A 27,561-nucleotide genomic window follows, 5' to 3' on the forward strand; every position below is an offset into this window, starting at 1 on the left:
GCCTCCAGATGAAAAGATTTCCCTTTTAGAGCAAGTCCACCGGTCTAGTTTTGACCGGGCACCAGTAGGGATTGATGATGTGGTGACCGAGCTGAAGGAAAATTTTGCTTCCACCGGCCCAAGCTTGACCAGCCAAGTTTTGGCTTTGCATGACCAAGTCCAAAAAAAAGGGCAAGGCCATGACTATTTTCCTGACCCAGTTTGCCTAGTTGCCAACTCGGCCTGAGTTCCACACGTGGGTGACATCCACGTTATTCGCCCAGAGAGAGAGAGAGACGCGAAGGAGGAGAACGTGGAACACACGGTCGACGTAGGAAGAGTCGCAACGCGTGTGCGGCAGTTTTTTGTGGCGTAGCGACATAGAGTGGGTCGAGGCAGAGACACGTGCACAGGAGCCGTTGGCTGAACATAAAATTTGAAACCAACGGTCCTTTAATCTAAGTCGTTGGTTTCAATTAATGTTGGGATCCGACGGTTTAGGAATTAATATGTATATATAGGGTGTAACGATAAGAAACGATAGGAAAAAAAATTGTAAAAAATTCTAAAAATTTATCTATAAATACTTACCATTTTTTTTACATCTCACACCCAAAAAATTATACTTCATAGTTACACATTCCTCCTCTTCAATGAACAGTAAAAATCGATAAACAATCTTGACTGGTCAAGAAAAAAAAAACGGGTGGAAACCCTGATCGATGCCTTAACTTTTCGACCTTGACATTTCTTGACTACGGATGGACTTGATGTTAGAGTGAGGAAAAGTAACTAGATAGGCTACAAATTGATAGTGACGGTAAAGTAGTAACTAGCTAGCTAGCAAGTCCAAGTTTTTAGTGTCCAAGTTGGAAGGAAAATCACACTTGGCAAGCATGCAGCACCTCCGACACACTCACTAAACCCTAATCCACCCAATCTCTCTCTAGAGATACTATGCATATCTTGCCAAAATCGAGAAAAATGGAAAGAAGGAATAATATTAATGAAATTATAAGATAGAGGAGGAGGAGCAGAAGCTGTGGCGGCGCACGTTCATGTAGCCATGTAGGCTAATGATGATGATGATTAAGCCCTCTAAATCTAATAAATCCAATTGAAGGACGTGTATAGCAATGTAATTAATACTACATTCTTGTAACTTTCACTAGGCATTGAAACGCACACAAAAAACAGTAGTAACACGATGATTAATTACAACACTAGTAGTTGTGCTCATTCATGCATATATGTAATGTAGCCTATATATACATTCACTATTTGCCTCTTCTTCTTCCTCAAGTCGATAAGAGTTCTGCACATTTATATTCACCGCCGGCCAATAATCTGTTCCTCTTTCTCGACTTAGGTGCAATGACAATGAAGAGTCACCATCAGAGTCGTTCCCTGACGCCTAATTGGGTAGTTTCTAAGGATCCTGAAAACCCATTCTCATTCCCAAATCAATTTTCTCCTGCTGATTTCAGGTATATTGATTAGTGTTTGATCTAACTGCATTCCTCTGATTTGATTAGTACTTAAACCATTAATCTTATGATTCTTAATTAATTGGTGGAGAAGTGGGTATGCTCCGGTACTTGATTGGGAAAATGAATTTCCGCCGATGGTGCAAGACTACACTTTTATTGATGCTCTTCCTTTCATGGAGAGTTGTCTTCCTTCGCTCGATATTCAACCTATCCGACACCTATTTCCAGGTGATGATCAATCATATATATAAGTTTCTATATATCTATTGTTCTTATATGTGTGTAAATAACTTCCTGAAAATATAGGAGATGATTTTTCCTTTGGAGATAATGGAAATGAGACTGAGAATGGAGTTAACAGTGAGTTGTTCGCTTCTGGGTTTGAGCGCCCTAATCATCATCATCAACAAGAACAAGAACAACAACAGCAGCAGCAGCAGCAACAGCAACAACAAGAAAAGCAGCAACCTAATTTACTGCTTCCTAGCAATGAAGATCAAAGTGGTGCTGATAGAGAACATGTGGCTGAAGAGAGGAAGAGGAAGAGGCGGTGCATGAGAATTGATCATGAAGTGAAAAGTGGTAGTAGTACTAGAAGCTATTCATCGTCGAGATTGTTGTCTAGGGAAACAATCTCCTCGTACTTTTACATGCCTATAACTCAGGCAGCTAAGGAACTCAACATCGGCTTGACCCTTTTGAAGAAAAGGTGCAGGGAGTTGGGTATTCGTCGTTGGCCTCATCGGAAACTCACCAGCCTCCAAACCCTAATCCGGAACATTCAGGTACCGAAGTACGACATATTTCAAAAAGAAAATTTCACCATTGGAATATATAATTTTCTAAAGCAAGTGATGATTAATGTGTAAAAAATCTCAAAATTCGGATGCATTATCACATTTTTTTGTTGTGCTTCGTGTGAAGGAGTTGGGAAAGGAAGAAGAGGAGAACGAAGAGAAGCTTCGGAATGCGATCGAGTTGTTGGAGAGGGAGAAGAAGTTGATGGAGGAAGCTCCTGATATGCAACTGGAGGATAATACCAAGCGGTTGAGACAGGCTTGTTTTAAGGCCAACTACAAGAAGAGAAAGATCATGGGGATGAATCTGATTGATTATCCACCGCATTCTTCTAATTTCAGCACCATTGATACTCGTGGAGGCAAGTCCGTCGCTATTCTTGACAATCGAGGAGAGGAGGAGGACGAAGAGATTAAGTCACTTTTATCTGACTCCTTCTCATCTTCCTCTAGCATGATGATATAAAAGGGAATCATAACAGCCCGATCAGTTGTTTAGTTTTTCTGATTTTTTTGGTTGATTTTGTGAATGCAACATGGTTAAATTAGTTGTTCATATGAACAGTGGGCTCTGAAGAAAAGCTAGCTTACCAGCTCTTCAGAACAATCTGTCTTAAGCACATGAAAATGGTTAGTTAAGTAGACACGGTTGATTTAGTTTTTGGTTCTTCTTAGACAGAGTAGGTTGGATGTGGAATATCAATCCATCTATTCAAATATCTTATAGAATTAATTGATATCTCAACCTGAAAAAAATTAATTTAACGAAAGCAAATAAGTTCTACTCAATATTTTCATCGTATTTTTATAAAATTATCATTAATTCGTTAACTCAACATATAATTTGTTTGTTATTTTTTTAAAAAAGAAAATTCAAACTTGAAATTTACCATTAGACGAATTTTGTCTGGATTCAAGTACTTAAAAATGAACAAAATGGTGTAATGGTATCCAGTCTGATAAAAAATTCTCAAATTCTTGCAGGGAAAAAAAAAAAAAAAAGGGGAACGGCAAGAACATATAAATTCACATCTCAGAAAGCAGAGAGTGGAAAATGACCGCAATCTCACACTCCCTGCGCTCAAGCTGTGGCCGTCTCAAAGACCACAACATCTCTTGTACTCGTTTGACCTCCACCCTCTCCTCACTCGTCACCACCAACCCAAAACCCTTCAACTCTCCAAAACCCCATCACCACCAAAACCAGACCAAACCCATCATCCCCTATACTCAAACCCTCAAAGACTCCCTCCTCTCCCTCATCAAATCATGCACCCACAAATCCCATTTGCTCCAAATCCACGCCCACATTCTCCAAACCTCTCTCATTCTCGACTCCTCAATCTGCTTCCACTTCTTGTCCCTCGTTTCGCTTTCCCCACCTTTCCAAAACTTGACCTATTCCCGCCAATTCTTGTTTCAAATTCCCAAACCCAAAGCCATTCACTACAACACTGTGATAAGAGCTTACTCAATCAGTGATTCACCCCAGGAGGGGATTCATCTTTACCTTGATTTGAGGCGGCGAGGTCTTGGTGGCAACGCTTTCTCGTCCTCTTTCGTAATGAGATGTTGTGTTAGAGCCAAGTACTTATTAGGAGGAATTCAGGTTCAGGCTAGGATTGTGAGAGATGGGCAGCAATCAGACAGTCGTTTACTCACGACTTTGATGGACCTGTACTCGATTTGTGGCGAGTTTGATGATGCATGTAAGGTGTTCGACGAAATTCTTCACAGAGACACTGTTGCCTGGAATGTGTTGATTTCTTGTTTTCTGCATAACAGCCGCAGCAGGGATGCTTTGGGTTTGTTTGACATTATGCGGAGCGAAAGTTACAGATGTGAGCCTGATGATGTTACTTGTTTACTTATGCTCCAGGCTTGTGCAAGCTTGAATGCGTTGGAGTTTGGCGAAAGGGTTCATAGGTACATTGAAGAACATGGTTATATTGGTGCTTCTAATCTCTGTAATGCTCTTATAACTATGTATTCGCGGTGTGGGTGTTTGGATCAGGCTTATGAGGTGTTTAAGGGGATGCGGGGTAGAAATGTGGTTTCATGGAGTGCAATCATTTCTGGGCTTGCTGTGAATGGGCATGGCAGAGACGCTGTTGAAGCGTTTTGTGAGATGCAGAGAATGGGGGTTTTACCTGATGAACAGACTTTTACTGGCGTTCTTTCGGCTTGCAGTCATTGTGGGTTGGTTGATGAAGCAATGGATATTTTTGATTGCATGAGCAAAGAGTTTGGAGTAGTGCCTAATGTCCATCACTATGGGTGCTTGGTTGATCTTTTGGGTCGGGCTGGTCGACTCGATCAAGCATATCAGCTTATAATGTCGATGGATATGAAACCAGATTCAAAGATATGGAGAACCTTACTTGGGGCTTGCAAGATTCATAACTATGAAACCCTTGGGGAACGTGCGGTGGATCATTTGATCGAACTCAAGGCTCTAGAGGCAGGGGACTATGTTCTGTTGATGAATATTTACTCTTCGGCTGAAAACTGGGAGAAATTAGCTGAATTAAGGAAGTTTATGAAGGAAAAAGCAATTCAAACTACACCAGGCTGCAGCACAGTTATACTGCATGGAACAGTCCATGAGTTTTTGGTGGATGATGTTTCGCATCCAAGGAAGGACGAAATCTACAGAATGCTGGATGAGATCAATAGTCAGCTGAAGATTGCTGGTTATGTTGCTGATGTATCATCAGAACTGCACAAGTTGGGGACAGAAGAGAAGGGATATGCACTCTCTTATCACAGCGAGAAATTAGCTATTGCTTTTGGAGTGCTGGCAACTCCACCCGGCACGACAATTAGAGTGGCCAAGAATCTTCGCACTTGTGTTGATTGCCACAACTTTGCGAGGATTCTCTCAGGGGTTTATAACAGGACGGTAATTGTGAGAGACCGCAGCCGGTTTCATCATTTTCGGGATGGACACTGCTCGTGCCATGGCTATTGGTAGGACCATTCAAGAACTACGGCATGTGAGCATCAGGGAACATGTTCTGCAAATGAAATGGCTGGGTGGGAAGCAACACAGAGTTTTATAGATGGTCGTGAAAAGCTATTGATAAGTGACAGTGACTAAGAATTTCAGATTATTTGGAGGACAAAATGCGGAACTCGATCACCCTATTCTCTACTCCAAAGCTTTAACTCCCGTATGAACAGTATAATCCTGAGAAACAGTGTGGTAATGATTTTGCCTCCGACAGCACTGCTCATCTATGTTGTGGCTTTCCTTCTTTGCTCCACTGAAAGAGGCGGCCTCCGTGCTAGGTTGGTTACACTTAAAGCAAAAAAAAAAAAAGGAACCGATTAAATTTTCATTTGCTTGATCACCGAGTCCCATACCATTTCTTCAATTCCTTCCCTTTTAGGGTTTGGTTGTCCGATTCTAATGAGAATTGGAAACAGGACTTAATTACTATAGAAAAGGATCAAGGGTAAATAAAACGTAGTTTCTCGTTTAGAAGACTATTTAGCTCGTGAAAAGTATTCAGCCCTTTGTTGACTGATCAACCTAGCTATCTAGCTTCAAAAGGAAATTTGGAGATGGTGAGGTGCAACACATTGAGGAGGCAGTACTACAACCGCAACGAAATCCCGAGGCAGCTGATGGATCTACCCATCGATGTCGTGGTGTACATCCTTTTGAGACTGCCGGTAGAGTCACTGCGTTGCATCCGATGTGTGTCTAAGACCTTGTTAAACACAGTTGACAGCCCCTCTTTCGTTAGGCAGCACACACTTTCACTCATTGCTGGCAACAGCCATGTTGTTCGAGTACCTCAACTCATGTGCTTTGCTGAAACAAGTCCTCCCAGAGGAGAAGTGTATTTTGTGACTTTGCAATCACTGAGATATGATGGCGGCACCACCATGACAAAAGGAGAATACGCATTTACTCATTCGACGAGAAGCCCTATATGGACAAGCTACCAAATAAATTTGTTTTCTACTTGCTTTGCATCGCCCTGGAGAATGAACACTGCTTGTTGATCAATCCTCTTCTTAGAGAAGTTCTAAGTCTCCCAACCAATATTAACATCGAACAACTTACAAAATATGGTCCAAATTCTGAAGTACACATTACTTGGTATGGTATGGGATTTGATAATATAACACACCTACAAAATTGTTCGTGTTTCCAGGATTCTCAGTAAGGAATTACCTGAACCTTATACAACCCTCGGCATGTTTCCGCATATTACAAGATTGGGCACGAACTCATGCAGAGAAATACCTTCTGTTCCCCCTTGTGGTTTAAATTGCGGGTTTAATCTTTGTGCATACGGAGATATGCTCTGGCTGAAGAAAAACAGAGTAAGAGGTGTAACAAAAAGCCATATACTTTCTTTCGACTTCAAAAAAATAAGAGTTTTAGGTGGTGTTTGTTACATGGGATTGGATGGGATAAGACTGCCTTATCTAATAAATTAAGACTTATCCCATGTTTGGCTGAAACAAGGACTATAATAAATGAGACTATGTAGTCCCCAAATCAACATCAACACCTTCTTACATAGTCTCCCCAAATTTCACCGGACTGTGGAAGCAACGCTCGCTCATTCTTCGCTTCTCGGCGCTCACTCGCATCTTTCACTTCTGTCTCCTTCAACTAAACCAGGTTCAGTTTCTCTCTTTTCTCGATCATGCTCCCTTTCTTGCGTTAATCATTGTTCACTCTTTCCTTCAATCCCCTCTACCTTCTTCTTCTTCCCTTCAATCCCCTCTACCTTCTTCTTCTTCTTCTATCTCTTTGGTGTCTGGGTAGTTAGATCTGCTAAGATTTTGATCAATTTGTTGTCTGAGTAGATTGACCTGGTAAGAATTGTGATCCAACCAATAGAATTGAGGCAACCCGGAAACTTTCCATTTGCCAAGTACCCAAATATCATAGCATTGTAAGAAACCGAACTCCTCCAACCCATTGCATTAAACACATGCAGAGCCACTTCGCATTGGCCATTGATCATTTGGGTACTAATTTCCATGTTAAATTTAACAACTTCTGAGTCGGAAGCATTTGACAACCTATTCATGGAACTCTTCTACTTTTGGGTATTTGTTTTCTTCCATGGGATTGGGTTTGGGTTAGTGGGATTTCCAAAACTGATGTTGATGGGTTTCTGGGTTTTGGCTGAGCTTGAGAAGTCAGTTGGTTCTTTATTCTTTTTCTACTCCACCAATCATTCTTCTGGTGTTCTTTCTTGTGTTGTTCTTGTTAGTGGGATTTCCAAAACTGATGTTGATGGGTTTCTGGGTTTTGGCTGAGCTTGAGAAGTCAGTTGGTTCTTTATTCTTTTTCTACTCCACCAATCATTCTCCTGGTGTTCTTTCTTGTGTTGTTCTTTCTTATTATGAGTTTGTTCTTCTGTGGTAATCCTTAGTCCTACGGAGCACCAAACATGGTTCAAGTATTAGTTTAGCATAAGCCAGGCTTGAGAAGTCCAGGACTCTCATAGAAATTAAGGTGAGGCATGGTAGTCCCGTGAAACAAACATGCCCTTATTGGACTCCTACTCCCCCCACATTGCAAAGCTCGAACAAGGACTCCACCTTGAACTTGCTTACTGTAAGAGGATCGATGGCCATTGTGGAGACTTCTTTGTCGTGAGTTGTCAACCATGTGCAGCACTAGATCAGAATGAGTATGTCTACCTTTCAGAATTGACAACCAATCTACATCTAGGATTAATGATTCATTGAGCTGTAGTGTTAGTGATAGATCAGTGTAGTGAGCTGTATGCTCTACTTTTGTAATCCTATTTATACTTCAGTGTAAGATTAATAGAATATACCGATTTACTCAATATCTAACTTGGTATCAGAGCTGAGATCCAAAAGGACTTTGTCTCCTTAATTCTTTGTTCAAGATCAGACCGATCTTCGTCTCTTCTGAGACCGATCTTCGCCTGCAATCATTCATCACCCATCTCAGAGCAATTTTCTCTCTGCACCCATCAAGCAGGCAACCTTCATCAAAGCAGGCAGCCTTCATCTTTCCGGATCGGCGTCCTTCATCTGTCCCAAGATCGGACTCATCTCAAACCTCAGCAACTTCACTGAAAAGTTATCAAGTTCTCCAGTTGAAGAACAACACCATCATAATCTCAAACCTCAAGGCTCCAGATCGATCACTTTCTGTTGTCCAGTTGGCTTCGTCTTCAGCCCAAGACCGCTGCTGATCCTCTCATCAATCCGATCCGGCATCGTCAATCAATCAACACCGACGTCGGCTTCTCTCAATCAATCAATCTGGACCTAGCATCGCCTAGACCTACAGATCATCTGTGCAAATCGAAATGGTGCGGACCGAAATCTGGTGAACCCGACGTGAAACTTGGCGACCTCGACGGCCGACACGACCTCGGTGCTTCCTGATTTCGGTGCTTCCTGATTTCGGTGCTTCCTGACATTCAAACCCAACCTACTCCATCACCACAAATCGATAGCAGAAGGCCAGATCGAACCCATCTCACCTCCACCAGTCGAACCCATCTAGAGAACCATCTGCATCTGAGATCAGCGTCATCCATCTGAGATCGACATCAAGATCACATCACAAGCCTCAGATCGATATCAGATCGACATCAAAATCCACATCCCAGATCGATTCCAGTTGGTGATCATCAATCATCTTGGTGAAGATCAGAGGCGAAAACGACGAGAGGCGCGAGCAGATCTTCGATGCGCAGACCAGACTTGAAGTCGCAACCATCAGACCACATCAAGGATTGTTCTCATCAATCACCACAGATCGACCAACTCATCTCCGATTCCAACAGGTCGATCATCTCATCAGACCCCAGCTCCTGCATCAGACCAGTTCGTGGTGATCAGGTCTCCACGATCTTCTTCCACGAGCCCAGCCGCACACAAAACTGCCTGCATCAGCACCAGACCGGCCTCCAGCTCTTCAGAAGGTTCCCAGACTCGGCTTTCACTCGCACTCGCACTCGCCGGCTCCACTTTGTTCTGAGGTTTTAATCTTTTTCAACCCGTGCAAAAAAAAAAAAAAATATATATTTATATATATTATTGCACGATCTGTTCCGCTGCATACTCTGTGATTGTGTGATATTCCTTCTATATTATTGCAATGGGTGGTGATGAAAAAGAAGGCCAGAGTTCTCAGATCAATGAGGTCCAGAAAGTTGAAGTTTCTGTCCCATTTCATCAGCAAGGACCTCCACCAGGCTTTCCCAATCGCTCTCGTCCACAATGTTCTTATTGCAATGATGTTGGGCATGTTCGCGCGACCTGTTGGAAATTGAACCCACACCTTAAGACTAAACGACAAGGTTCTCATCCTAAGGCGAAAGCAGCTGCTGTTCAATTGGTCCAAGAACCAGATTTCTATGGAGTGGCTGGACAAGATCATCATACAGCAGGTGGGGCTCCTCCTACTGCATCTATCGCTGGTCGTGGTAAGATTGGTATGGCTTTAAAGGTTTCTAACTTTGTTGGTTCTGATACTTGGATTATTGATTCTGGTGCATCTGATCATATGACTTATGATAAATCTTATTTTACTGAATTGTCTTCCCCACTAGTGTCCTATGTTACGAATGCCAATGGTGAGGCTTTTCCTGTGTTAGGGATGGGATCAATCCGTATAACCCCAACCTTACATCTCCATAACGTTTTATACGTGCCAGACTTATCTCATCACTTGATTTCCGTCCCACAGTTGAATACTGAATCTCAATGCTCTGTAACCTTTTATCCCATTTATGTGATTTTTCAGGATCTTCTCACCAGGGAGCTAATTGGGCGGGGGTATCTGAGGGGCAGATTGTTCCATCTGGATCAGACATACGCTGGGGAGAAACCAGGAACACAGTCCCGCACCGCTTTGACTTCGACTTCTGACAAACTAAGTGAGATTTGGTTGTGGCATCGTCGATTGGGGCATCCATCTTTTAGTCTTATGAAAAAATCCATGCCTACTTTATTTATTGGTGTGAATGAGTCTGTTTTGCGTTGTGAAACATGTGTTTTAGCCAAAAGTCATCGTGCTACTTATTCTCCTAGTTTTTCAAATAAAAGTGTCATTCCTTTTGAGTTAATTCATTCTGATGTTTGGGGCCCTTCTAGAGAACCCACTATATCCGGTATGAGGTATTTTGTATTGTTCATTGATGATTGTACGAGATTATCATGAGTTGCTCTTCTTAGAACCAAAGATGAAGTCTTTCCAGCCTTTCAAACTTTTCGTACTCTTGTTCAAACACAATACAATAGCACCATTCAAGTCCTACGATCTGACAATGGGGGAGAGTATGTTAATCATGTTTTCAACAAATTTTTCCAAACACATGGCATTATTCACAAAACTACATGCCCACAGACTCCAGAACAAAATGGAGTGTCAGAACGGAAAAACCGTCATTTACTTGATATGGCTCGTGCCCTTCTCTTTAGTGCTCATATGCCTAAGTATCTTTGGGGCGATGTTGTACAAGCATCCTCTTATCTTATCAATCGTCTTCCATCTAGTGTCCTTCAGGGAAAAATTCAATTTGAGGTCCTAGCATCTCATGTCTCCTTGCCATCATTTCATAATCTTCCTGCCCGTGTTTTTGGTTGTGTGGCCTTTGTCCATGTTCCTAAAAATCATAGGTCTAAGTTGGATGCCCGGGCAATTAAATGTGTGTTTGTTGGTTATGGCGGATATCAGAAAGGGTACAAGTGCTACCATCCACCTACCAGAAAGTACTATGTTACTATGGATGTTACTTTCTTTGAGGACATGAGTTATTTTTCCTCATCTGATACCACTCTTCAGGGGGAGAATTCATACTTTGAAGAACTGTATCAGGGTGAGGGGGAGGAATTGAAAAGAAGTGAAGAAGTAACACAGGAAGGAGATATTTCAGCGGGTCGAGTTGAGATCCCTAATCCATCAAATCCAGTAGTCAAAGAAGCAGAAGCTCCAAGCATCCAGGCACCAGTTTCAATCACTGAAACTGAAGCTGAAGACACAACTGTCCCCTCAATCGTTGCTCCTACCTCTGACCCACAGCTCTCTGGTATTGAAGATCACTCATCTGAGGTATGTTCACCAACTGGTACTAATAGTAGTGAGTCCAATGATGAACAGTATGTGTTGCCAAAAAGGTCTACTCGAGGTCAACCACCCAAAAGATATGAACCCACTGTTCATGCAAAATCAAAGTACGCAGTAGCTAATTACATGTCCACTAGGAGATTGTCTAAGTCATATGCATCATTTGTGAATCAAATATCTGCTGTATCAGTACCTAACAAAGTACAGGATGCTTTGGGGGATCCAAAGTGGAGGAAAGCAATGGAAGAAGAGATGGAGGCGTTACAGAAGAACGAAACTTGGCAGCTTGTGCCTTCACCACAAGGCAAGAAGGCTGTAGGTTGTCGTTGGGTGTTCACCGTCAAACATAATGCAGATGGATCAGTGAATCGATATAAAGCACGCCTTGTAGCAAAAGGGTTTACTCAGACATATGGTATAGACTACGATGAGACTTTTGCTCCTGTTGCCAAAATGAACACTATTCGGGTTCTGCTTTCCTGTGCTACTAATTTAAATTGGCCACTCCGACAGTTTGATGTCAAGAATGCATTTCTTCATGGAGAGTTAGCTGAGGAGGTATACATGAGTCTTCCACCTGGGTATGTAGCTGCTTCTCCTGGTGATTTTGTATGCAAATTGAGAAAATCTCTGTATGGTCTCAAACAGTCACCTCGCGCTTGGTTTGGGAGATTTTCACAGTTCATGAGGAAGTTTGGTTACAAACAGAGTAACTCAGACCATACCTTATTTCTCAAACATCAACAAGGGAAGGTAACAGCCCTAATAATTTATGTTGATGATATGGTAATCACTGGCAATGATACTATTGAGATGGATATACTACAGAGACAGCTAGCCTCTGAATTCGAGATGAAGGACTTGGGCGAACTAAAGTACTTCTTAGGAATTGAGGTAGCCAGGGGGAGTGAAGGGATTTACTTGTGCCAGAGGAAGTATATTCTTGACCTATTGACAGAGACAGGTATGTTGGATTGCAAACCTATTGACACTTCTATTGAGCAAAACCATTGTTTAGCAAAATATCCAGATCAAGTACCTACTGACAGAGCTGGCTATCAGAGGTTGGTTGGGCGCTTGATTTATTTGGCTCATACCAGACCAGATGTTGCATATGCAGTGAGTGTAGTAAGTCAGTTCATGCATAACCCGAGTGAGAGTCACATGGATGCTGTTATGAGAATTTTAAGGTACTTGAAGTCAGCTCCAGGGAGAGGAGTAATGTTTTCTAAACACAACAACATTCTTGAGGTTTGTGGCTTCACAGATGCTGATTGGGCTGGAAATATCACAGATAGGAGGTCAACATCAGGTTACTTTACCTTTGTGGGAGGTAATTTAGTTACATGGAAGAGTAAGAAACAGAAAGTTGTGGCGCGATCCAGTGCTGAGGCTGAGTATAGAGGTATGGCTCATGGGGTGTGTGGATTACTGTGGCTGAGAAATCTGTTACAGGATTTAGGTTTCAAACTCAAAAGTACTATGCAGTTATATTGTGATAACCGGGCAGCCATTGACATATCACAGAATCCAGTACAGCATGATCGTACTAAGCATGTGGAGGTTGATCGTCATTTTATAAAAGAGAAGCTTGATGCCAAGCTTGTCAGCTTTCCTTTTGTTCCTTCTGAAGAGCAACTCGCAGATATACTTACCAAGGGAATTTCTCGGAAGGCATTTTATGACTCACTAATCAAGTTAGGCATTGTTGATATGTATATGCCAACTTGAGGGGGAGTGTCGTGAGTTGTCAACCATGTGCAGCACTAGATCAGAATGAGTATGTCTACCTTTCAGAATTGACAACCAATCTACATCTAGGATTAATGATTCATTGAGCTGTAGTGTTAGTGATAGATCAGTGTAGTGAGCTGTATGCTCTACTTTTGTAATCCTATTTATACTTCAGTGTAAGATTAATACAATATACCGATTTACTCAATATCTAACTTTCTTCATCACCAGATGGAGGTATGAATGTTGAGATATGGGTGTTGAAAGATTATAGAGTGGGCGAGGGAATACAGGATAAATATCGACATGCATCCCGAGTTTGAGTTGAAGTATGCCTATTGTGGTGAATGGGAGCATGGCATATTTTTCAACAATCATAACGGTTCTTTAAAGTCCGATAGTATGACTAGATTCTTTTTGGATCTTAGATGTGCTTCCGTCAATATTGTGGTATGCCCACCGAGGAGTCTGCAATCATTATGAGTTATACTGGGAGCTTGATTTCCTTGAGAGATTATGGTACTTTAGGTTACACTGATGAGCCTCATGATGAATTGGTTACTTGACTAAACCCCTGCATAAGGCTTTAGTTGTCTGAGAAGCACATGCATGTTGGCCAGAAAGTTTAATGGGTACGTACAAGGATTTATTTGCACCGATTAGCTGGAGGAACTTTTAAGTATGTATGGTTGTATTCATTCTTAATCGGTTCTACACATATAGTGATCTATTGTGTGTCCCATATCTGCAGAGTTTCTGTTAGCAAAAGTTATAGAAAATATCTGACATTCGATAATCTACTTATATATTTACTGCGTGCTAATTCACAAACCGCTAGTCAAAATTGAAAATTGTTGAAATTCCCGATCAGATGTACCTTTTAGTAGCCATTTTTTGTTGAATTGATACATAATCTAAGAGTTTGCTTTGAGGCTTAATTGCGTATAATTCATATTCTGAAATCATCAAAGGTGCTCACAAAGTAAAACTATATACTGCCATGAAAGTAGGATATCAGCTGTTTTAAGAATTTATTTGCTGCATCACAGACTAGAGCTAGTCTTGCATACATGCAGAGGGAGGAGAAATACATGATATCCATAAACACTAACCATTGAGCAGCCAAGTTATTTCAAAACTGTGTACCTTCATCTACAACAACAGAAGCAACTCTATATTTCCTCCCCAAAGTGCTTCGACATAGAAAAATGGAATGATATAAACTTCATTCTACAAAATCGAAAGTACTGATGCAAAGCTAAATCCGAAGAAAAAATAACCAGATTTCTGTATATCCCTCTGTAAAGCATGCATTAGAATGAGGAGAAGCTTCAGATGCTAGCAATCTAGGCCGCCACTGGTTGCTTGTTGGCAAATGCAATACCCTTCTCGATGCTGGCTTTCAGTTCTGGCTTCAGTGCTTCAAGAGCCTTTTGCTCGTACTCTGTTAGACCCTGAAGGTCAGATGGTATCAAAGCTTCAACTCCTTCCTTTCCAATCTTAATTCTTGAAGCAAAGAACGGAAGCTCAGTCAGACTTGAATCCACATAAGAGCACTCATAGACATCGCTGTCTCCATCCAGTGCACGGAGAGACGACTCAACAAATCTAGCTGCAGCATATGCCATTGACAATGTTGCAGACCCAGCACCTGCCTTCGCCTCCACAACTTCAGTTCCAGCATTCTGAATCCTAACAGTCAGCTCTGCAACTTCTTCATCACTGAGGCTGACTGAGGGTTTTGTCTTTGACAGCAATGGCAGTATAGTTATTCCAGCATGTCCCCCAACAACTGGGACATCAACATCAATCAATTTCAGATTCTTCTTCTGAGCAACAAATGTGTTAGCCCTCACAACATCCAAAGTAGAAACACCAAAGAGCTTCTTTGGGTTATAAACACCCTTCTGCTTCAGAACCTCAGCTGCAATAGGCACAGTAGAGTTAACTGGGTTACTGATGATGTGAATGAAAGCATCTGGGCAGTTATCAGCAACAGCCTCAATCAAGGTCTTCACAATGCCGGCATTGATGTTAAAGAGATCATCACGGGTCATGCCAGGCTTCCTTGGAACTCCAGCAGGAATGACAACCACATCCACACCTTTCAAAGATTGAGCCAACTCATCAGCTCCCGTGAAATCCAGAACCTGGGAGGGAGTGTTGCAGTGACTGAGATCGGCCGCAACACCCTTGACATTTGCAATATCGTACAAATGCAGGGAAGACACCAAAGGGGACATCTTGATGAGAAGAGCCAAGGGCTGGCCAATCCCACCAGCAGCTCCAAGAACAGCTACTTTGTAAGACGCCTGCGGCTGCTGAACCACCGAGGCTTCCTTCTGGGCTTTCAGAGCATAAGAAGCTCGAATAGTTGCAGTGCTTTCCTTGCCAAAGAATGATGGCTCAGATTCGCAAGCGAACGATCCACTAGTTGCCTTAAGGCCACTGAAACTCTTAAGAGGATTCTGGGCGGTGAACCTCAAAGCACAAGGCTTCGATTGTGGGGTTGAGACTCCTTTCCGGCCAACGGAACATGTGGTTCCGACGGAAAACGTAGCTGCTGCTGCTGCCATTTCTCACACCCTGTATTACACCATAATATCGAAACTTGCATTCAATAACACACCAAAAAAAAGAAGCACAGAATTACCCTAAATCCAATCCCAGAAACAAAAAAGCACAGATTTTTACATCTTAGTTGAACTTAGACAAATACCCCAATCAAATACCACAAAAAAGCAACGATCTTTACAATCAACAAACATTACCAAGACAATTCCTCTTCACAATTGCAAAGAATTTTGAGTTTCAGAAGCAAGAAATGCACAAAAAGATTAGAGCCTGGAGATTGTAAAACCAAACAAGGCCCCACCAGATCTGAAACCAAACCCTCACAGATCCATAACATGACAAAAAAAACCAAATCAATCTCAAAAACAGAAGACAAATGACATAGGATTGGAGAAGTAGGGGACGCTGACCTTTGGAGCAGTTGAACGGCCACAACAACCAACCAGAAAGAGGGAGAGCTGAGAGACGAGTCTGGAAGGCGAAATGAGGAAGGAATATATTGAGTGAAAGTTTTGTTGGGTTTTGTTTGTGAAACTCCGTCGATGGGCCTCGGACGAATCCACCCCGTTTTTTCGACACCTACCAAACTCTTTCTTTATGCCAATAAGCAACGGAATCTTCTATATAAATGTTCCTTTCCTTCTCTAAAATTGCTATCGACGGCCACGATTAGTCTAGCCAAGAACTTTTCTTCTTTTTGTTACCTTTTCTTGTCAATTTTTAGGTACAAGAAAATGAAAGGAAAAGCTATAGATTCACTTTCCAACTGTATGTATGAAATCACCTCTTCCAAAATGGGATTCGGGTACATAACTTTTGTTTATGTAATTCTCAATTTTGTTGTCTTTGTAATGAAACCGGTTGTTGATAACATAATGCATCAATTGTTTTTTGTCACGGAGCCATGTTCGTATGGTGGTGTCTTTGGGGCTAGGTTTGATCGGGGCGGGTCTTAAAAAGTCATGATTGGCTGGGAAGAATTGGAGGGGTCCGAAGGCTATGGCCATCACATGATGCTTGCGGGTCTAGAACGATCGAGGCAGAAACGTCCTGTCCACGACGGTATTGTGGCGTTGACAGTTGGGAGAGCAGTTCTAGCCGGAGATGGGCTCTCCGGTCTGAAAATTTGGCGGCGAGAAGTTGTACAGCGGAGGTTTCAGCCGCAATTGAAATGGGTGTAAATGAGAGGGTGACCATATCAGTGGGGAGGCCCAACTCGGTTTGGGGGCCCAAATCAGGTTGGGTGCTGAATTCATTTGGGCTTTGGATGTCCAAAACTGATGCCCTCTTGTATTTGGGAAAGAACTATGAGACAAGAAGCAACAAACCCAACTAAATTAGTCATTACCATCCATTCTTTATTTTAGGCTAACCATTACATTATTTATAACTACAAATTCTCTGAGGCTTTGTAATACAATATAAAATTACACTCGATCTTAATTGGTTCCAATGAGATGGTACTTAATATTACATAAGACCTGAAAAAACATAAGAAAAATTACACTGCTTCCTTTCTAAGCACTGATTTTTTCCATCTCTTGCTTAAGTGCATTAGCCCTAACCAAGCTCCCAATGGTATTCACAGCCAACTTCAAATCCTCCCATGGGTTCCCAGGCACCACCCTTTTGTACAAATAACTATCAAAGGTCATCTTCTGCACATACTCATCTGCACACATCTCCACAAACGCTTCTCTCGCCGGGTTCGACCTGTAAAACACCTTCTGCAAGATATCGAGCACCTTGTAAGTCGGCCAGTAAGTCTTGTCCCACTTCTCCAAATAGTTCCTCAAGTCCCCTTCGTTTATCATCCTCTTCCCATTCTCTGATCCCTCAACAATGGCCTCGGCACACATCCTTCCACTCTTTGCTGCAAAGTAGATACCTTCACCCGAGCATTTGGTGACATACCCGGCTGCATCACCGACCAGTGCTACTCTCCCCGCTAGCCTTCTTGGGCGGGGGTGTTCAGGGATCGGATGTGCCTCCACTCGTAGAATCTTTCCGCCTAAAATCTTGTCCTTGGCTCGGTTTCTTGTTGCTAGCTGGAACTTCTTGATGTCTCCTTTGTGTGTCACAGTACCTGTTCCAACTGCAACATGATCACACTTGGGGAACACCCACCCGTAAAAGTCTGGCGACACATCATCACCTACATACATCTCTGCCAAGTTCTCGTAGTACACCATTTTGTCATCAGGGATCTTGATCCTCTCCTGAAACACACAAAAATCAAGAATTTACCAAGAATGAATCAAATACCGCACCAGTTGAGCATGTCACTATTGCTAGCTGTTCAGTACGTGTTTATAAACAACCATCATATCTTCAGTGCAACCTTTAGAAATGCTTCAGCAGGAAGTGCTTTCTCCCAAAGCACTTCTTTTAGAAACCCACAAGCACTAAACTTTTAACTAATTTTGACACTAATAAATTAACTAATTCACTGCTCACACTAGTCCAATTAATATAAACATATTCTCTTTAATTAGGTAGCACCTTCCTACATGCAAAACCCAACTTCAAATCAAACCGATGCAGATAGTTCATAGTACCTGAAACGCAATCGCGTACTCATAATCACCGGCATCAATGGACTTAGCCACTCTGGAATTAGCCCCATCAGCTCCAATCACAGCATCAACCTCCAAAGTCTTCTTCACACCAACCCCGCCGGCCTTGCCGTCATACTCAGTATAATGCAACACATACGGCGAGGTCCCATCCCCCTGACTCGGACTATCCATCTTCAAAAACAACCCATTAATCACACTCGCCCCATTCTCACTAGCCCTGTTCCTCAGGTAATTATCCAGCACTTCTCGCCGCACCATCCCAATGTACTCGTGCGGCTTCAGCGTCTGCCCGATATCCACCGCCACATTCGACGGCGATATCATCTTCATCTTGGTGACTCTCCGGTCAATGATATCCAACGGCAGGTCAAACTCCCCCACCATGCAGAGCGGGATAGCTCCGCCGCAGGGCTTGCAGTTGTCCATTTTCCGCTCAATCAGAAACGTCTCGACTCCGCCCTTCGCCAGCGTCTCGGCGGCGGCGCCTCCTGCTGGGCCGCCTCCGATGACGGCGACGCGGAGGTTGCGGCCGGCAACTTTCGGGCTGGTTTTCGCAGCGAGAACGCGGAAAGTGCGCGGTGATGATGGGAATGAGGAAATGGGCTTTGACTGGGAGGTGAAGCTGGGGTTTTCGAGGGTGGATTGGCGGAGGCCGACGAAGGACTTGAGAGCAATGGAGGCCATTTTGGGTGGTGGAGGTGGAGGTGGAGGAGAGACGAGAGTGAGTGGGAGGTGGGGGAGTGCGAAGGTTTATGTTTTTGCGGGATATGGTTTGGGATACAAGGGGGGAGGTGGCCGTTGGATTGGGGGGAATGGAGGGCTGGGATTTTATTGGGAAATTCCGATAGATTTTCGGGTTGGTTTTTTTGGAATTTTATGATTGTGTTCTGGGAGTTTGTAGTGGGTGACTTGATGCCACGTTGTGTACTTTTCCAATGGATGCGTTTCACTCTGGTGGGTTCGGAAGTATCATACATGCAACCACTTGATATCTGCCACGTAACCCACTTTCTCTAGTTTACTGTAATGCCGGAGCTTAACCACCTCAGATGTAAATTTAATGGTAAATCCGTAAGGGAGAAATATCACTTTGGTCATCGAATTATGGTTTGCTCGACACTTTGGTCATCCAACTTTTAAAAACTTCATTTTGGTCATCGAACTATCTCACTGTATATCACTTTGGTCATTCCTTCAGTTTTCTCTGTTAACTCCAGGGGTTTTTTGGAGATGAAATGTTTTACCCGCTATTTTTATAACTTAATCCAATTTTCCCCGCCTAAACATAAAACTTTATCCAATTTTGCCAACTTTTCGCTCCTTTTATTCATGCATTCATCATCAGTAATCAAAGCATAAAATAGAGAAAAATAATCGAGTAAGAGAATGATTCAAAGTGAGGGAATATAAGAGGAAGAAAAATATTGTTTTAATAAATCGAGGAATTATAAGAGGGAAAAGTTGACAAAATTGGATGAAGTTTTTATGTTTATGCGGGAAAAGTTGGATTAAGTTACAAAAATGGCGAGTAAATCTTTAAATCTCTAAAATACCCTTGGAGTTAACAGAGAAAACAGACGGAATGACCAAAGTGATATGCGATGATATAGTTCGATGACCAAAATGAAGTTTTTAAAAGTTGGATGACCAAAGTGTCGAGCGAGCCATAGTTCGATGACCAAAGTGATATTTCTGCCAATCCGTAAATATAGTTATTTTATTTTTCACTGTTAAATTTATAGCTAACGGCAATTGAGCATAATTTTCATGATCAGTAACTGATCAGGTAAACACTACTGTTGTAATAATTGTCATAGTTATTTTTAGAGGTAATTCCCGCATACCCAAAAATCCTTGGTATTTTTCCCAACTGCCCAACACTTTGGTATTTCACTATTGATGAAAGACAAAGACTATCAGGGATAGTTTTAACAAACAAATGCCCTTTGTATTCTATGTTGACCTTAGATTCCTCTACCGTTCTATTCAACAAAAAGGAACAGTAAAAAACTTCAAAACAAAAACAAGACTAGCCTTCAAGATGCCACATTTCGCCTAACGACTTCCTGTCTAAACGGCTACTCACAGGGCGGAATCACTGCTGCTTGTCCTAATTTTTTCTGTTTTAAAACTGATTCTTTTGGCTGAACAGTAAAGCTTTAGAACTTTAGCTTTCCATGGGATGCATGCATTTGAATGTTCAAACTTTGACATAGTAAATTATGCATGATAAAGATAAATGTAAAGATAATGACATAAACATTTTATAAATTAAAGAAGTGGGTGAACATCCATCTGAATTTATTTATTCAAATATACATATGAACTTTAAACAATCAGAGCCTCATTCTCAGGTAAACAGCAAAGGCTGTTTAGCTATCCATAAGAATGAGAACAGTTACTTACTTGTACCGAAAGCACACTACTTCACACCTAAACAGGAAAGGAAGCACACTGCTTATTCTATTTTTTTATTTTCAGAGGAGTTTTTCTGATCTAAACTTCGAATGCCTTCTAGGAGAAGCTAAAGTTCCTTATATAGGGAGCGGAACTCAAACCAGAATTCAAAAAACAAAATGTACAGGACAACTCCGTGACTCTTGCTTTTCGTAGTGCTCCTGTTGGTGGAGGTCGGTCAGGGAAAAGCAAAAGGAAAAATGTGAAATGTTTTTCACTTAACCTTTTCTTTTTGAAAAGGAAAAAGAAAAAGTAGCTTTAGAAAAGTCTAAAGTTCTACAGTTGCTATTTTGGTGCTGATTCATCACCCGTAGCTTCACATGTTCTCGTCCGTTTCAGAATGGTGGCCAAAGACAAAGGAGTTGTTGTCTGTCTGGGCCATGCGAGTTGTTGTTGCATTATCCTCGACGTCTGTATCAACATACATCTTGTAGTGGTTGTCATTTTCAAGCTTTTCCACCCAACGCATGCATGCCATTGTCGAATCTATCTCTTTTCTGTTTAGAGATAGGAATATATCGCTGCTGACTACGTCAGAATGATCGTAAGCAGTGATAATTGTCTTTTCTCCTGCTGCCAGGAATGTGTTGTTGCTGTCTTCAGAGATGACGTTTTTGATGTAGTCAAGAGCCATGGCCTTCATCAAGGGAATGCTAGAATTTGGTTGGCCGTTGTATGCTACACAGGCTGGTTGAAGATATCTTCTTTGAATAATTCTCACATAATGATATGGAGGAATATATTCAACTTCACCATCTGTCTTCTGGATCCATTCTGGAGGAGTGGATCTGAACTTCAGACGAAGCATACAGTTGTCTTTTCTGATGTTCTTAACCGTGTTGACAATAATAGGTGGCAAGCCTCTTAGATCATCATTAGTTTTGGTCCACAAATTATGGACAAAACCATTTTCAACAAGCCACAGCTTGTGTTCTTGAGGATGTTCACTCTGAACATTTACCAGGTATCTTCCAACATATGGTCCTGAGACAATAAAGAGGGTTGGAGGAACTAGGTTTTCAGGATTGTGCCTTCCTATCAGATTATGGAATTCATACCAGTGTGATTCATTGAGTGCCATGATAGGGACCCTAGCACTTTCTGGACTTTCAAGGAAGGATAGTTTTTCTTTCCTTACAGCACTCTGCTGTGTATGAAGCTCTTCACCTTGTGGTCTACCATTCTCGTAGAGTTCTTCAGCTAATGCAAACAGAGCTGGGAACATTAATCCACTGCTTCTTTCTTGAAAGGCAAATAAGAGATTGTCCAGGATTGCCTTCTGGTGATAAGCTAGTCTCCTGCCAGTTCTGAACACAGGAGTATCAAAAGTTCTTAATTCATAATTAAAAACATTTATAACTCCACTCGGAGTTGGTCTGCTTTTTGGCAAAGCAGCAGCCATCAACGGTCTTGATGTGCCTTTACCGTCTGCCGTTTGAGACGGGCTAGCCAATCCTTTACCCTGGGTTTGATCAGTTGAAGCCAAGCCTTTTGGGCTTAGCAGAAACCTTTTAAGGATTTTCTCCTTGGTTTCTTTTGGATCCTCTTCAGGTTCCTGTTCTTTCCCAGTCCTTCTGCTTCTGGGATTACGACCTTCGTCGTCTTCTCTTTGGCTGAACATTGCCAGTTCTCTGGTCAATGCGTCTGGAAGATAGTTCTTGTTACCTGCAATTAATTCAACAGTATAATCATATTGGTTAAGAAATAATTGCCAGTTTGCTAATCTTCCTCTATCAGCAGCTTTGTGAAGTTTAAAATTTTTAAAATTCTTTACTCTAGCACAATCGGTGCGGACAGTAAAGGTTTTTCCCAGATAAGCTGGAGAATTTAAAATCGTTTTCTTGACAGCTAAAATTTCTTTTTCCCCTGTGGGATAATTCAGTTCTGCAGGGCTGAACTTGCCACTACAAAATTTGCAGATCTTTTCAATGTTAGTTCCAGGCGCTCTCGCTAGAACAACACCGGACCAGTAATTATCACTCGCATCTGTCTGGAGGATAATTTCATCATTCTCTTCTGGTTGTTGAAGAGGAGGGAGGTTCTTGCAGAGGTTTTTTATCTGCTTCACGATCTTTTCATCATCTTCTGTGAAGTTCCATTTTCTTTTGGAACTTGTCTTAGGAGATAACATTGTTGTTAACCCTGAGATTCTAGGGATGAAATCTCTCCCATAATTTATGACACCAAGGAATCTCTCTAGACTCTTAGCATCAGGGATTCTGTCTGGGAACTTCCAGATCTTTTCAAGGATGTGAGGTTGGAGCTTTATGACTCCATTCTTGATGTTTATTCCTAGGAAATCAACTTCATCAAGGATAAAGAAGATTTTCTTCTCGCCTAGGATAATTCCATGCTGAACTATCAGCTTTGCTACCTCGTGGAGGTGCTTCATGTGTTCTTCTCTGTTTTTGGAGAAGACCAGGATGTCATCTATGTAGACGACACAGAACTCCGCTACATGCTTGAAGATGTTGTCCATCTTTCTTTGAAAGATTGAGGGAGCTTGCTTGAGACCAAAAGGCATTACCAGCCACTCGTAATGACCTTGTGGTGTTCCAAATGCAGTGAGAGGTACACTCTCTGGATGCATCTTGACCTGCCAGAAACCCAACTTTGCATCGAATTTCGAAAAGACTTTAGCTCCTCTGAGCTGGTTGATCAGGACTCTGACTTGAGCAATCTGATATCCGTCTTTGACAGTCTTTTTGTTGACATCTCTATAGTCAATCACCATTCTAGCTTTGCCTCGTAGATTCTCTGCATGATTTCTCACGTAGAATGCTGGAGCATGATGAGGGCTAGTGGAAGGTTGGATTAATCTCTTTTTCAGGAGATCTTCAATATCACTTCTGAATTCTTTTTGATCTTCCTCTTTGTACTGAGGAATAGCTTTGACATGGCAGATAGCGTTCATGTCATGCAATCTCAATTCACAGACCACTGGGTCTTTTTCCCAAAACTTCTGAGGATTTGTATCCACATTCTGCTCGAGTAGTTTCTTGATTTTGTCAAGAGTGGGAGTTTGTTGAGACTCAAGCTTGTTCTGAAAGTGCTTGAGGTTGTGCTCATGGATGAAACTAGCTTCTTCATCTTTACTAGCTTCTTCTTCTTCTTCTTCTGAAGATTCTTCAACAAGCAGTTCTTCTTGTTGTTTGATTTGGAGTATGGGCTGAAATTTGGGTTTGTAGGGATCACCACTATTCTGTTGCGATCTCTGATAGTGAGTAGTAAAACCGGGACCTACCACACTGAATGCATGTGTGAGTCGGTCTGCCCAGAACACCCGTTCTCCTTTCCTGAAGCCGATCGCTTCTTCATCCTGAATGAATCGTTGTTGGAGAATAAAGTCATTGCCCAACAAGAAATCAGATCCTTGGCCTTCAGATTGCCAAACATTCTGGATGATAAATGTTCCTCCACCAATGGTGATATGAACATTTTTTGCTACTTTCTTCATGGTGAGATGGCTTCCATCAAAAGTAACACCAGTAGCTGACTTCTTTTTATCTTCTTTCCAGAGTTCGTCTGGAATTGCAAATCATTTTGCAACAGTAAATCCCGATCCATTATCTACAAAAGCATGTAGATGATATTTTCTGTGATCAGGGAATTTTAGTCCAATCTCTATGTAGTTGCTGTATCTGCTTGTAGAGACGACCTTTGATTGCTGAGACTCATTTTTCTGAGCCTGTTCCTTCGGAATGAACGGTTTACATTCTTCTGGAATATTTTCTTGAGTGGGAGATTCAGCAAAACTAACTGATTTTGTATCATCCCAATCTGTAGGAATCACCTCTTTGTTATCTGGCTTATTGTACCAGGCAGGAGGATCATATCTGACTTTGTAATCAAACTTGCCCGAAGGTTGGCCAAGTAGATCCCACGTGCCAGTAGTCTCTCGTCGTTCTAAGAGATGAACAGTTTCTGGTGGTTTCACCAGTTCAGTAGTTTCTGGTTTTTCAACCAGTTCAATATCCTCATCGATTTTTTCTTCATCGATGATTTCTTCCTTTTTCGGGGAAGATGGTTGTTCCATGGTTTCCCGGAACAGAGTTTCTGATTCTTTTGCCTTTTGTTCGGCAAAATACTCTTCATATTCTTGTTCAACCAGCTGGCTGACAAGACCATTTTTGGTTTTTCTTCTTGCTTCAGCTATGAAACATTCTTTATGATAAGTCTTCTTAGACTCTTCACAGAACATAGGAAGACCATTCTTTTCGTGACAAAAGCAGTAGTCACAAACGAATGAACCAGGGTTCACCTGATAGGAAGACATGAAGGATTTTGTCTTGCTTTCTTCCCAGTTTTTTATTTTTAAAACATTCATTTGTCTAGATTCGAGGTACTCTACCTCAGAATCAGACTCTTCTGATGAACTTTCTTCTTCAGACTCTTCAGACCAGGCAGAGTAAACTGACCTGTTGTCTTCTTCATCATCAGAATAGGCTATTTCGTAGCCTTTTATATTTGCTACCTCTACTATTTGCTCATATTCTTCAAAGAGAGCTTTAGTAGATCTTTTACCCTTTTCTGGGCATTCATTGGCATAGTGCCCTTCAACTTTGCATAACCAACATCTGCAAGCTTTCTTGCTAGGTTGATGCGGATGAGTATTCTTTTTCTTGAAGAACTTCTTCTTTGGATCTTTATCCTGTTGCTTCTTGTAATTGGAGCTTTTCTTGAATCTCCAATTCTTCTCCTGATTACCCTTTTTGAATTTTTTGGAGTAATATTTTTCTTTTTTCTTCTTTCTGTGGAATTTGGATTCATGACATCCCCAGTTTGTGGGCATATCCAGTATTCCGTAACAGAAATTTTCAACTCCCTTGAGTTGTTTCTTAGCCATCTTAGCTCTAAGATTGGCTTTGCATTGCTCCTTCAATAGTTGCCGGATTCTGTCGGCAATTCCCCCAACTGAAAATCTTTCAATTGGTTTTGCAGCTATGCTTTCTCTCACAGCTGTTCTCCATGGTTCAGGGAGCTTTCTGTGCAACAGATTAACTAGATCAGTATTCTCTAGTTCACCAATTGTACAGTAATATTCCTGAAATTCATTCAGGTATTCTTCGAAATATCTCATGTCACAGATTTTGAGAGCATAGATATTCGACTTTGCCGTTTCTTTGGCTTTCTCACTCAGATTTGAGAGATCTCCACAGAATTGATCGTACAGGGGTACTGCAAAATCATATGGAGACTTTGAATTTTTGATTTCTTCAAGCCAGTCTCTTCCTCTGGCAGTTTCTTTGAAAGATAGGTAGTACTTTTTTGCCACTCTAGTAAGAGTAGTTTCATAGTACACCTGCAAATCTGGTGCTTCGAATTTGCCAAGGGTAAGTGCAGAAGCCATCATCAGGCTACCTACCCATTGGTCGATAGTTTTTCTTTTGTCTAGACTCTTGTCTAGATTCAACCAGATGCCGTAGTTTGTGATAGGAACTCTTGGCAGATTGTCCTCTGGGACAAATCTCTGGGAATTTCTTTCTCCTTTTTTACCCGTGGGGGCTTTCTGGATTGGGAGTTTTATTTCCCTTGTTTCCTTTTTTATGAAAGTTCTGGAGCTCTCTCCCTCTTCCATTTCAATATCTTGATAAGGAAAGACTTTTCTTGTCTTTCTGCATTTGAATTCTTTCATTTCCTCGATTAGTTTTTCTAATCGTTCAGGACTTTCACAATTTTCAGCTTCTTTGTAGAGATCATAGAGCCTCTCAGCTCTGAGCATATGGGCTGGTCTGAGTAGATCAGCTTCTAAATCTTCTTCTGATATTGGCTCTTCAATAGTGGGTTTTGTACCACTGACACCGGCTTCTCTGGTGCTGTAGCTTCTTCTCAGAAGACTGCTGTTTATCCTGATGTTTTCAGGACAGACATCACTTTTCCTGTGATCGTCGAAGTTGAGGCTGATTTCTCCAGTTCTTCTACTCTCGTAGATCTTTGCTTTTACTCTTTCCGGTAGCTTTTTGGGACCGGATAATTTCCATTCAAGAGGAAAAGTTACTTCATTCCAAGCAACCTTGTGAATTTGTTGTGAATGGTTCTTCTGGCTTGTGAGGAATCCAGTAGTGAGACCAGGGATGTTGGAGATCCGTGTCTTTGGTTCTACTGTAGTGCTCATCAGTTTGTAGTATACTCTGTATACTATAGCCAATTCTTGCATTTCTTCTTTCATGGATATTCCATCTGTCTTGACTCTCAGTCTGAGGCAGTGGGCTGCATCTTTCAAGCTGGTTGAAAAGTTGGGGAAGCAGTTGAAATATGCTACCTGGTTGCATAGTGATGCTTCTAGAGTTCCCAACAGACTAGCTTGGAAGTCTGTCAATCTGTTGTCTTGCAGGACACATAGGACTGAACAGTTGATGCCTTATCTTGCCAACAGTTTTATGCCGACTTGGACTGCTCCAATGTGCATAAATTGGTACTGCTTTGCTTGTGCTCTGGCGACTTCAGCAGGGGTGATCATCAAGAGATCTGTTTCTCCTGTTGTTGAAGGGGTTGTGAATTCAAGTACTTTGAAATGATGGCTATCCATCAGGTCAAATGTTCCCCGTCTGTAGATCTGTTTGAAATCTAGCTTTGGAATTGAGGAGTTTTTTACCTCATGCTCGATCTCATTGTATTCAAATTCTTCAGAATTTAGGAGTTGAACTCCTTTCTTTTTCCCAAAGATGCTTAACATCTTCATTTCTCTTTTTTCTGTATTCTCCGGGTTTTCATACCGGATACTAGTCTGACTAGTAGATGGTTCCAGAAAAATCATGCTAGGAACACGATTTGTATCTGGTTTTTCTAATGGTTTGAACCCATTAGTCTTCTTTTTTACTGTAGGCAATTTCTTGTCCTTCAGTATAGATTCCAGCGTTTTT

General features: G+C 41.7%; 5 protein-coding genes across 7 annotated transcripts; 3 read left to right on the forward strand and 2 right to left on the reverse strand.

Moving 5' to 3' along the window:
- The first annotated feature begins 1,603 nt into the window (after window positions 1-1,603).
- Window positions 1,604-8,346, forward strand: LOC112176386 (protein RKD1). Its single transcript, XM_024314289.2, has 5 exons — window positions 1,604-1,697; window positions 1,776-1,829; window positions 1,965-2,254; window positions 2,394-2,561; window positions 6,966-8,346. Exons 1-5 carry the CDS (start codon window positions 1,604-1,606, stop codon window positions 7,053-7,055), a joined length of 696 nt encoding a protein of 231 aa, XP_024170057.1. The 3' UTR covers window positions 7,056-8,346.
- On the forward strand, window positions 3,296-8,346 carry LOC112179564 (pentatricopeptide repeat-containing protein At3g47530). The gene has a single exon (XM_024318023.2). It carries the CDS (start codon window positions 3,321-3,323, stop codon window positions 5,238-5,240), a length of 1,920 nt encoding a protein of 639 aa, XP_024173791.1. The 5' UTR covers window positions 3,296-3,320; the 3' UTR covers window positions 5,241-8,346.
- Window positions 8,347-8,968: 622 nt separating this feature from the next.
- Window positions 8,969-10,353, forward strand: LOC112179810. Of its 2 annotated transcripts, none has more exons than XM_040512202.1 (2): window positions 8,969-9,720; window positions 10,032-10,353. In XM_040512202.1, exons 1-2 carry the CDS (start codon window positions 9,384-9,386, stop codon window positions 10,154-10,156), a joined length of 462 nt encoding a protein of 153 aa, XP_040368136.1. In that variant the 5' UTR covers window positions 8,969-9,383; the 3' UTR covers window positions 10,157-10,353. The 2 variants fall into 2 exon arrangements, with proteins under 2 accessions (XP_040368136.1, XP_040368137.1); XM_040512203.1 differs by having other exon boundaries at window positions 8,974-9,711.
- A 3,728-nt stretch (window positions 10,354-14,081) lies between these two features.
- On the reverse strand, window positions 14,082-16,249 carry LOC112177143 (malate dehydrogenase, chloroplastic). Of its 2 annotated transcripts, none has more exons than XM_024315358.2 (2): window positions 16,073-16,249; window positions 14,082-15,674 (listed from the first exon to the last, which is right to left on the reverse strand). In XM_024315358.2, the coding sequence occupies exon 2, from the start codon at window positions 15,662-15,664 to the stop codon at window positions 14,435-14,437; it is 1,230 nt and encodes a 409-aa protein (XP_024171126.1). In that variant the 5' UTR covers window positions 15,665-15,674; window positions 16,073-16,249; the 3' UTR covers window positions 14,082-14,434. The 2 variants fall into 2 exon arrangements, with proteins under 2 accessions (XP_024171126.1, XP_024171127.1); XM_024315359.2 differs by lacking the exon at window positions 16,073-16,249 and adding an exon at window positions 15,860-16,016.
- Window positions 16,250-16,987: 738 nt separating this feature from the next.
- On the reverse strand, window positions 16,988-18,996 carry LOC112179713 (geranylgeranyl diphosphate reductase, chloroplastic). Its single transcript, XM_024318188.2, has 2 exons — window positions 18,221-18,996; window positions 16,988-17,881 (listed from the first exon to the last, which is right to left on the reverse strand). Exons 1-2 carry the CDS (start codon window positions 18,923-18,925, stop codon window positions 17,180-17,182), a joined length of 1,407 nt encoding a protein of 468 aa, XP_024173956.1. The 5' UTR covers window positions 18,926-18,996; the 3' UTR covers window positions 16,988-17,179.
- Window positions 18,997-27,561: the final 8,565 nt, after the last annotated feature.

The sequence above is a fragment of the Rosa chinensis genome, chromosome 7, assembly GCF_002994745.2.
Source record: "Rosa chinensis cultivar Old Blush chromosome 7, RchiOBHm-V2, whole genome shotgun sequence".
NCBI classification, from domain to species: Eukaryota; Viridiplantae; Streptophyta; class Magnoliopsida; order Rosales; family Rosaceae; genus Rosa; species Rosa chinensis.